General features: G+C 34.2%; 1 protein-coding gene across 12 annotated transcripts in view; it reads left to right on the plus strand.

The window, feature by feature from the left end:
• IMMP2L (inner mitochondrial membrane peptidase subunit 2) overlaps window positions 1-12,279 on the plus strand; it is a 913,124-nt gene that overhangs the window by 602,755 nt on the left and 298,090 nt on the right. For 11 of the 12 annotated variants that reach the window (XM_030932891.1, XM_030932903.1, XM_030932893.1 and 8 more), the window contains one exon: window positions 8,061-8,126. In XM_030932891.1, coding sequence (XP_030788751.1) covers window positions 8,061-8,126 — 66 coding nt within the window. Of the gene's footprint in view, window positions 1-8,060; window positions 8,127-8,528; window positions 9,315-12,279 lie in introns of those variants that run through there. The other variant, XM_030932902.1, reaches the window with a different exon arrangement.

The raw sequence follows: 12,279 nt of genomic DNA on the forward strand, positions 1-12,279 counted from the left end.
ATTAACCAAAAGATATATGCAATAGAGTAAAGACAATGGAATGGATACAAATTTTCAGGCCATAAAAATCAGGTATGCAAAAATATATAACTTTATTTTGCCGTTGCTGATTTTAAGTGTCCTATTGCAAGCAAGTCTTAAGTGTCCTATTGCAAACAATGCTTTTCAATTCAGAGTAAACGTAAGAGCTTTCTGAGGCAATTCAAGACAAATTAAGTCTGTTTATAATTCTTCATCTTGTCAGAACAACATCTAAGCTCCAGAAATTTATAGTGTGATGGCATCAGGGGAGGGACCCTGCACCTTGATGGACACCTTTCTTTGCTGGCATCCATGGGATGGCATGTCAGCCTGTCTGGTTCTCGGCTGTAAAGGTTCCTTTACTTACAATCCCCAGTGCTGGCAACCACTGAAGTGTCTCCATTCACATCTGTGTCTTTCTTGTCCCTGAAAAAGTATCATAGGGTAACCATAAAATGCTCTAGGTAAAATGCTCAAGACTAGCTTTGTGCTCACTTTCTTCACTTTTACCAAGATGCTTTCTACCCTAAGCTAGGCATCTCATACCCTACAATATCACCAACATCATGGGAAACTGGCGAGTAAGCTGTGTTGGGCACAAGCTGACCCTTGTGCCATTCTTCCAATAATATTCTCTAGGTGGCTACAGGTACTTCTAATATTTTGCATGGACAATGACTTAAAGATCCTAACCTCAGTCCTTGTAGACTAGTATTCATTCTGCAATTCAGTTGGTTTGCCTTCTCTGTGTCATATTGATGGCAATGGATATGGTCTGATGTAGAAAATACAAATAGCTTGCTCTTTCAGGGTGTTTTGTGGTATGAATATCCTTCAAACCTACCAAAAATGTGTGATACTATTTCCCAACCTGACGGAAACCAAACGTCTAAAGCTGGTTAGCTTAACTGAAGTGTCAGGGTTGTGAGTCTAGATTGATGGATGTATTCCTTTGAAGAGCAGTTAATTTTGTTTGATTCCACGACCTTAAGGGGTATTCCATTCAAAGCCATACTCAGTGAGATAGTTTGGATAGGGGGTTAAAACCTAGCTTGACTAAGGGGGAAGAATGTTTCTGAGTGCATGTCCATCTTTGGGAACAGAACGGTGGTGCTTCTATATGAAGGTCTGCATTTGGGAATCTGTATTGAAAGAATAGTCAGTATGTAAATTTATGTTAGCATTCATGTCCTTCATTTCCACAGATATGTTCTACTTTAAGCATATTCAATATATTAAAATCAAGGTTTACATAATAGGGAATATAATTTTCATGACCAGAAGTTTCTTTATAGATCAAAATTCCTTTAAAAGCCATAACTCCATATTACACAGTAGAATACATGGGCGCGCACACACACACACACATTTTACATATGTGCTATATATTGTTTCTGTGCTGTATATATTCATTTACATATAAATTATTCTAGACATCTAGGTAAATTATAATTATATTAAATACCTGAAGATTGCACGATCTGTGTTTTGAAATGCTTTAGTTAACAAACATTGTTGGAAATTAATTTATTGTTATGATTATACTAAATTCCTTAAATTTTTCATAGTTACATGAAGGCATTTGTTTTTCAGGATCAAAAATACTCAATTACACAGCTCTTTTCAATTATAGAAGTTAGAGTCATAAATACAAATTTAATTAATTTTACATAATCAAGGCTGATTCACTAATAAGACCAGTTGTCACTATTTGCTTATTAAATTTTTCCTAATCACATTTGGTGAAAGTGAAATAACTCTTACATTTAACCAAGAACACTTTTTATCAATAAACAGCAGTTCAATTCTTTAAAGTTCATTCTTGTTTTGTTTCATCAGTACTGTTAAAATACATTTTCCTGCGTAAGGAATCGGTAGAAGATAAATCTGAAACATAAAGGTGATGTTTCTGCTGCTGCATTCCTAGGTCACTAGAAACCCAACTGGAATCTCTCCAGTGTCCTGAAAGATTCTATTGCTGCTTAGCAGCCTGAGTCAGGTAGGGTATGCTCTGAGAGAATGGCCAATGTAGATAAACCATCCTTTCTTATTCCATCCCCACCCCACAAAACGAGACTGTGTAAGTCGCATAGCTTGAAATTTGACTCTATTTTTATTAAAGTTTTCTATACACATAAAAATCTTCTTCCCCTGCCTGAGGGTTCCCTTCCCACGATCTTTCCTTCCCCTTCTAGAAAGTAAGACAAATTTGAAATATTAACATGGGTTCTTGCCACCTCATCTGTACGTCATTTTGCCAGTAATGAGGCTCTTGGTTGGGAGCATTCTCTGGGATATCAGGGTAAAAGTGATTGTTAGGAATTGTATATACATATATCATTTTCTGAAACTACATCTGAAGTTATAAGCTCTGTGCTTGAGAGGATTTCATGAATCCAAAGAGCAACTAAAGTCTATAGTTTCTTTTTTTAATTTTAGAAGATTTACATGATACAAAGAGAAGTCAACAAGGGGATAAAGGTAGCTGAAATACTACTGACTTACATAAAAATTTTGAGAGTACTAACTAATGAAACTGTATTGATTTTTAAAAATGAATCATTAAAAATGGGGCAATATGTACAAAGTTCACACTACTGATAGTGAAGCAAGTGTACAGAATCCAAAACTAAAAATTATTCATTTCTATCTTGATTTTACAGATAATACCTACCTAATTTAAAATAAACCTGTGCTTTTCAATATGGATTCAGTTATATTTAGTTTTGGTGTTTCTTTAGCTAATTATGTAATAAAATTTGACCAAACCTTTACAATGCTTTTCTTGTTCTCCAATGCAACAGAACCTGAAAATTGTTTTATTAGAGGGTTTAAAAAATAGTCTATCCATGTAAGTCTTCAAAAAGGATTGGAACTCTTGTCTTAGACCCAGTTAATTGATCTCCTTTATGAATTTATTATAGGAAGGGATGTCTAAAATTTACTGAGTACCTACAATATGCTAGAATTCCTGCTAGAGGTTTTATGCGTTTTCTCTCACTATTTATATGATGCTCTAGCTAGGAAAATTTTTCAAGATTTCTAGACTCATGCCCTTAGGTACTACACGTTTGTGAAACAAGCTGGCGGGACTGGCAAATCATCTGCTTCTCAGTTCCAGTGGACTTTTTTTGGAGACAGGGTCTCACTCTGTTGCTCAAGCTGGAGTGCATTGGCGTCAACATGGCTCACTGCGGCCTCCACTCTCTGGACTCAAACAATCCACCTAACTCAGCCTCCTCAGTAACTGGGACTACAGATGCATGTCAGCATGCCTGGGTAATTTTGTATTTTTTGCAGAGACAGGGTTTCACCATGTTGCCCAAGGCTGGTCTCAAACTTCTTGGCTCAAGCCATCCATCCTCCTTATTCTTCCAAACTGCTGGGATTACAGGCATGTGCCACTGCACCCAGCCTCCAGTGGACTTTTCTCATGCAAGAATGTGCTACTTGGGTTGCCAGATCTACCTATTTTTTTCAAGAGAAATAAATTTATATGACGTCTCCTATTTGCTTAGCTAGCTCAAGATTTTTTTTTTAAATGCATGAATCAAATAAAAGATTTCTATAAGCCAGATTTGATGGTCTGACTACTGGTTTAGGATTTCTGATCTAATCTTATCTTCCTGAAAATGAGACCCAGATAGGTTATGTAGCTTGCCTAGAGGGAGCAGTTCACTTACAGCAGAGAGAACTAGTAACAGCAAGACTGTGTTTCCATTTTTCTCCAGTCCATGGATTTGCAGGGCACAGGAGGACCATCACATGGTCACCCAGTGGAAAATGTGGGTAATAGAGAATGAGAAAGATTAAAAGTAGCAGAGGAAGAGCTAGATATACTCCGAAGCCTTTTAGTTCTAGCCACTGTGGAAACCACGCTAAACTCTGGCAACATTTTTCAAATGTAACAGGGAAAGGAAGTGATAAGGTATCATTTGATAATACTTTTTATCATTGTGTTGAGTGGACTTTTCGTTCTACTTATTTTCATGATAAAAGAATAGAAAAACATACACTTTTTAAATTATAATGATGTAAAGTTATGTGGCTTAATGCATACTTTGTCCTTTAGGATAGTGAAAAACATCCTCTTGTAATAGGAGGCATCCCTAGAATATTAGTTTTTCCTTTCATCTCAATAATAAAGCATTAGATTTAGACCTCACTGGGATATATGCAATGCAAATAGTGTCCAGTACCTGGGGGTATTTTTAAGGGGTCAGTGATTGCATTAGATTGTGGCTAAGGTTACTTCTAATTCTGTGATAATCTGGGCCAATTCTGAACCGTATGAATATAAAAATCTACCCAAGTCACAGAGGGAGGTTTTACAATTTTATCATAAATGGGAGAAGAGAATGCTTAGACCCAGGGTTAAGGTATCTGTGTGACACCAGGATCAGGGTGGAGGTGGTCAGGAAAAGAGAAGGTGGGACATATGCTAATCTCTCCATCCCCACAATGCAAGAGGGGTCTCTTGAGTATGCCAAAGTAGCTTTCAAGTGCTCCCAACAGGGTGAAAATTATAACCTTTTGGGAACATAAAAGAACACAAAATTAGTGAGAGAGACTGGAAATTGTATTATATCTACATTAGACCCCACTCCTTGACCTGCAACCATTCTGGTTAGAGACATTCTCTGCCATACCACACAGAGCTGCTAAGACTCATGCAGTAAAGAAACAATTTTAGGCTCCTCGTCCAAGTCTCTGGAGAAATCTTGCCCAATGGAATCATAAGCATAAAACAGAATGTTTAAAATCCACATCCCAGAAATAAATATTGTAAAACATTGCTTATTATGAAAACACTAAACTTATAAATTTAAATGTAAATTTTAGCATTTATTGGGGAGCATACATTGTATTCCTCAAGTAAAGCATAATGCTTCACTTGTTATTCTTCACATTTTCTAGGAGATAGGCAAGTGGCCAAGAAAATTAAGACAAAGAGAAGTTTAATAAGTTTCAGGATGTGAATCTGTAATAACTTTCTGACCACTTCTACTTACATCAAAGTAATGCATTCAACAGCCTAATGATTAAAATATAGATATAGATTTTAAGCAGTAATGGAATTAATGTTAAATAATAGCTTTTTTCATTTTGAAATTATTTGATTAGATTCATGAGTTTAATATTACATTAAAATTTATAGACATATTTGAAGTAGTAATTCGTAAGACTTTAATTATATAGATAGCTCCCTTTGCATACTCTATTTTGCCTCATGATCTTAAAATATAGATTATTTTAAAATATAGAATACCTTTCAAGAATCTCAAAAGCTTAAACATTGTTGGCATAAAATATTTTTTACGCTGATACGGGTTGCTTTTTATATTATTTCATTAATGCTAATCTCACCTCAATATTAGGCAGTAAATTTGATAATTAGTTCAGGTCTTATCCCCTATCTTGGAGCATTTCTTCTTGGGTAATGTCATATAACACAAATAGTTGTCATCCACTAAAGGATATCCCAATAATCTGGACCAAAAATCTGGGTATGAAAGCTTTTATCCACACAGAACTTTTCCTTTTCCTTTTGTTTTAGAATCTTCTTGATCAGTTCCCAGTAAAAGTGAATGCATATTTCTCTTTCTGCTATTACAGATGTGAAGTCATGCCACAAAAAATATTTTCTAACATACAATTTCAATCCATACATTCTGTTGATAGTTCCATATCACTAAATATTCTTCTCTAACATTATTTTTAATGACTGTAAAGTATTTTATTATGTGAGTGGACTATGGTTTATTTAACCTGTCTGCTCTTGTTGAATTTTTCTCTTTTTTAAAGTAGACAGTAATGCTTTAACTATCCATGTAGCCAAAATTTTGCATACATTCATAATCATCTCGTTAGGGTAAATTTCCAGAAGTATCATTATTATGTTTAAAAGAATATAAAATCTTGATATTGTCTTATAGAAAGGCATGTTATGTGACCAAATAGTTTATATGTAGAATATCAATGTCCCTAATCCCCCAACAACAATTTATTGTTATTAGTAGTAATATATCTTTGTCAACATAGTAAGGAAGTGTTTTAATATCCCATTATTATAATATGCAATTATTTGATGACCACTGAGGCTGAATAATATTTTATGCTTTCCTAGTTTTTAAAATAGGAGACATGGGAGGGGCACTTGTCTAAAAGGTCTATAAGTAGCCCTGCAGAGAGTACCTTAATTTCATTAGCTTGAATGTGCACATAACCCTCACTTCAGCTGTACATTAATGACATAAACGTTGTAGAAACATAATATTTACTTGATTTAATAAAGGGACGAGGCCAATCAAAACCCTGATCAAATTTCATTTTAAAATAAAAAAATTAAGTTAGTGAAAAACTGTGAAACTAATTGTTACATATAAATGCAACTAGCTTACATGATTTCATGTTCTCTGCAAGACATTGTGAAATATAAATCTTATCGAAAGTGCACATTTCCTTTGATGAAATGTACAGTTTGAATATATTTGATCTTTTCAGCTTTTGTGCATTTACATTCCTTTTAAAAAGTACTTCAATTCAAAATGTGACTTGAATTTAAAATATTTTTATCTATGCGTGATTTTGAAACACATATTAAATGATCATTTATGTGATATATAAGATGTTTCTTGAACTGGGTCTGTTAAAAGCCTTAAAATGTTATTGGCAGGAAATTGACCATATTAAGATAGAGTTACCCATTGCTGCATGACTAATTACCCCAATGTCTAGCATCTTAAAACAACAAACGTTTGTTATATCACATATTTTCTGAGGGTGAGGAAACCAGAAGCATCTTAGCTGTGTGGTCCTGACTCAGGGTCTCTCACAAATTTGCAGTCAAGCTGTTGACCAGAGCCACAGTCTCTGAAGACTTGACTGAAGTAACTGCTTTGAAGCTCACTAATGTGACTGTTAGCCGAACTTCCTTCTTCACCACATGAGTCTCTCCTTAGGCTGCTCAGGACAGACCAGACTTCTAGAGTGATCCATGAAAGAGACTTGAGAGGAAAAAATAGAAAGAGGAAGGAAGGAGGGGAGAGGGAGAAGGAGAGAAAGAGGGAGAGCCTGTAAGTCTGTTTTATAACATAATCTCAAAAGTGATGCACCATCAGTTTTACCATAAACTATTGACCTCATAGATGAATCCTATCACAGTGTGGAAAGGAAGTGCATAGGGTATATATACCAGGAGAGGCAGAGATTTATTTGGAGTAAATAGTATTACTGTAAGTGAAAATTTACCATAATCAAGTAGCTTGAAATAAATGATGTCTGTATTAAGTATATCAAAACCTGTCTGTTTATTTTAATTGTCAGTAGCCCTGTTTTAGCACTCTGAATTCCATAATCATCAAATGGCTAAACCCAAATGTAGTTTCAAAGAGTTCTCTAATTCTTTATTTTTTAAAGAAAATGCCTCGCATCTTCAGTGTTTTTATGGGATTTAAATAAAACTCCTTTCTTAATTTTAAATGCAATTTTAAAAAAACTAAAGTATGTTATCGTTATAAAGAAATATGTAAGCATTTTCTTATGTACTAATCCTCTTTCCTCTAAGTACTTGTGTTAGTCAGTTCTCACACTGCTATAAAGATATTACCTGAGACTGGATAATTTATAAAAAAAAGAGGTTTAATTGACTTAGTTCCACATGGCTGCGAAGGCCTCAGAAAACTTGCAATCATAGCAAAAGAATATGGGGAAGTGAGGCACATCTTCTCATGACGGCAGGAGAGAGAGCGAGCAAAGCGAAGCGAAAGTGCCACACTCATACACCATTGAGGGAAACCAATCCCATAATCCAGTCACCTCCCACCAGGTCCCCTCCCTCTACACATGGGGATTACCATTCAAAATTAGACTTGGGTGGGGACACAGAGCCAAACCCTAAGTGAGACTGATGTCATGTCATGGAGTGCAATGGAATCTGTAAAGACTTTAATATAGCCTATTTTGTTGTAGAATTTCTTTTCATCTTCCTAAAACAACATAGACGTAACTGATTATATAACATTATCTTCTTGTTCTAGGTCACCTAAAAACCCAGAACAGAAGATCATTAAGAGAGTGATTGCTCTTGAAGGCGATATTGTCAGGTAAGTATTTACCATTGTTTCTGAGTTCAAATTTTAAATATCTAGAGTTCTGTTATCTACATGACTTGGGAAATACATCTGAAGTCAAAGAGGACCAAAGTTTTGGAGACATTCCAAATGAGCTGGTACATCTTTAGTGAGCATCATTAACCTTTCAGGTTGTAAGGAATACATAAACTTACCGATCATATTGTTATTCTTTAATTTGTGAAGTATAGGATAAATATTAATTTAAATTAACAGTATATTCTAAAATGATCATTAAATCATTATTGATCAGATATTAAAATTAGCATGACTATTTTAAGATTATGATGTTAAGATTCATTTAAAAAAATTCAAGAACATTTAATTATTTTAGAAGCAAATGCAGAAACTAAGAGGACTCTTTTGTACTCATAGAGATGGGAGAAAACTGAAAAGGATATGAAACAGAAACTTCTGAATCAGTGACAAGAATGAAAGCTTTAGATGATAAGATTGTAACAATCAAGTGTACTAAAGCAACCTTTAGTATTGTTGCATTTATTGTACTTGCTGATAAATCAAGAAAAATTGTTGACATTCAGCAAGTAAATACTGTGTGGCATGATATGTCTCATTATGATCGTTTTCTTTAAAGAAGTTGTAGCCAGGCCTATACAATGTGGTAACCAAAATGCTTTGAGTACTACATTCAGGAAGTTTTCTGACCCTGTTTTCTTAAAAAAAAACTTGATCCTAAAGTATTTGTATTAATAATAGTATGTTTTAATTAATCTCACTACAATGAACCTCAATCAGTTTTAGAGCAGATTTTAGGCCAGCACTTCTCACAGCATGGCCAGAGGATCCCAGGGGATCCCCAAGACCCTTTGGGGGTCTATGAGATTAAAACTACTTTCCTAATAATACTAAAGTGTTACTTGCCTTTTTTCACTCTCATTCTCTTGTGAGTGTACGGTGGAGTTTTCCAGATGCGTAATATTGGAATTGATTGAATGCAGGAGCAGATATGAGAATTCAGCTTTTTTCTATTAAGCCAGAAACTAAAAATATTTGCAAAAATATTTTTAAAAATCATTATTTTTACTATTTATTGTTTGCTTTTGGAAAAGAACTGTAATTTTTATTTAAATTCTATTCTTTTTGTTAACATAAGGGTTTATTATTGGTATTTTAAATTGAATCAGTAAATGAAATTTTAAAACAATTTTCTATTTTAATTTCTAATGTGGTAATTACTGGTAAATAGTAGTCACATAAATAAAAGTGTTTTGAGATTCTCAATTATTTTCTAAAATGTGAAGGAGTCCTGATACCAAACAATTTGAGAACTTATTGATGTAGAAATTCATAGCAACAATTTCCACGTCAGGACTGAGTGCTCATTAGTAGCCTACATGATATCAATGAAGCTCTTTTAAAAATTTATTGAGGTATAATTTATTTACCATACAATTCACCCATTTAAAATATACAGTTCAATGAGTTCTAGTATAAATTTATACAATTGTACAACCCCCACAACAATCTAGTTTTTAACACTTCTCTTACCTGTTACCCTCAAAAGTTCTCTCTTGTCCATTTGCACTAAACTCCTGCTTTAACTCCCAACCCCAGACAGCCACAGGTCTGATTTCAGTCTCTAGAGTTTAGCCTTCTCCAGAAATTTTATTTAAATGGAATTATACAACATACAGTCTTTGGTGTCTGTGTTTTTTTGTTGTTGTTGCTAACAATGATTTTTAGGTTTCTCTATATTGTGCATGTTATTAGAGTTTATTTTTATTCCTGAGTAGAATCTATTTTATATATTTACCACATTTTGTTTATCCATTCACAACTTGATGCATATTAGGATTGTTTCCAGTGTAGGGATATTATGAGTAATTCTATAGGTATTGATATAACATCTGGTTATACCAGATGTTACACATATTGTATGAACATCTGGGTCTTTCGGTGGAAATATATTCTTGTTTCTACTGGGTATACAGTTGGCCCTCTGTATCCATGGGTTCTGCATCCCTGGTTTCAACCAGCTGAAGATGGAAAATATCCAGAGAGAGAAAAAACAAAGGATCGTTGTGTCTGTACTGAAAAAAAAAAAAAAAAAAATACAGACTTTCTTATCATTGTTCCCTGAACAATGTGGTAAAACAAATATTTACATAGTATTTATATTGTGTTAGGAATAAGTAACCTACAGATAATTTAAAGGATATGGGAGCTGTGCATAGTTATAGGCAAATACTACATCATTTTATGTAAGAAACTTGAGCATCTGTGAATTTTGGTATTTGTGGGGGGATTTTGGTATCTATATTTGTGGGAACGAATCTCCCACAAATACAGAGGGACAACTGTATCTGTGGGATGCTGAGTGTTATGGTAGGTTCATGTTTAACATTTTAAGAAACTGCCAAACTATTTTAGAAAGTGACTATATCATTTCATGTTCTGCCAGCAATGCATAAGGAATCTAGTTTTTTTACATCCTTGCCAGCACTTGGTATTGTGAATATTTTTTTATTATAGCCATTCTAGTGGGTGAGAAATAGAATCTCATTGTGATTTTGAATTGCATTTCTCTGAAGGCTAGTGATATTGAGTATCTGTTCATGTGCATACTTTCCATTCATGTCTCTTTTTGGGTGAAATAACTATTCAGATTATTTGCACATTTTGTATTGGGTTGTTTATAATTTGAGTTATAAGAGGTTTTTTGATTTTGATTATTTTAATGGAGTGAGCATTTGGGGGAGGATATGTAATGCTATGATTTAGTCAGGGCTAAGTCTATTAGTATAAAATAACTTAGTTATCATTTCTTATAGAATGTATTCATTTCTTATGGAATATATGTTCTAAACTAGAAGAACTTGGTGACTTTTTTTTTTTTTTTTTCAAGAGCCTATCCAGCCTTTTGCTTTGTGGCAGAAACTGGGAAGAGCAGTACATATAGAAAGCCATTTGATATACATCACAAATATCCAAAATACACTTTTAGAATTTGAAAAACAGTGTATAGATATGATGCAAATCCCATTCAAAGAATGTCAGCAACCCTTGAAAACATTATCCTAAGCGAAGGAAGCCAGTCACAGAAGACCACACATGTATGATTCCATTTATATGAAAGGTCCAGAATAGGCAGATTTCTAGAAACAGAAATAGATTAGTGATTCCCAGAGGCATGGAAGAGGGGGAGTGAGAGTTACTGCTAATGAGTGTAAGGTTTTTATTGTTTTGGGGGAGTATGAAAATGTCCTAAAATTAGAGTGTGGTGATGATTACACAACTCTATGAATATACTATACTAAAAACATTGAGTTGTACATTTTAAATGTATAAATTCTATGTTATATGAATTGTATCTTAATAAAGCTATTTTTAAAACCCAAAAGAATGTGGCACCAAAGCAGGCAAAAATTTCATCTACATAAAGCAATCTAACAGGATTAGGAATACCAAGGGATCCATTTTATATTATAATCCAAAGACAGCACAGCTTTTAACTCAGGGTCATTATTGGTCACTAGCTGAACAGTCAACAATGTGAAACTGCAAAGCTTAATCAGACATAAAAAGCTTTGTGTAATCAGAAATCCTACAACAGACCTTTCTGAGGAAAAAGTACAAGTTGCTTTCCTCAGCACATGTAAATATTGGGTTTACAGCAGAACCAGAGCCAGAGCAAGGGTTAGTGATGCAAGGCTGGGAGTCGAGGGAACAGGAGTTGGATAATGTAAAAGGTCTACACCCTCTCTTTCCACTGCTGCAGTCCACGTGCAAAGTCTGCGAATTGACACCAGGGTCATATGGCTCTCTCTGTCCCCCTTTGATACACCTCTATCATGGAACAATGAAAAACATAAATAAAGGACCTTCCAACTGTGTGGGCTTTAAATCTATTTGATAATTGATTCAAAAAATAGTCATTTTTCGGTGTTTGATGTTTTTAAAGAAAATTAAAAACTTCTTTCCCTTTGAAACTTTGGCATCTGAAGATCCTTGGCTTCCTGGATTTTATATTAATAATTGAATACATATATTCCTATAATGATTTTCTAACAGTATCAAATGTTAAGGGGTATTTAGGGAATAGAATATTATTTACTGATGCACATACTTCTTTTCTCTGTGACTCATTTTTTTAAAATGCCAGAGT

The sequence above is a fragment of the Rhinopithecus roxellana genome, chromosome 6 (genome assembly GCF_007565055.1).
Source record: "Rhinopithecus roxellana isolate Shanxi Qingling chromosome 6, ASM756505v1, whole genome shotgun sequence".
Lineage (NCBI taxonomy): Eukaryota > Metazoa > Chordata > Mammalia > Primates > Cercopithecidae > Rhinopithecus > Rhinopithecus roxellana.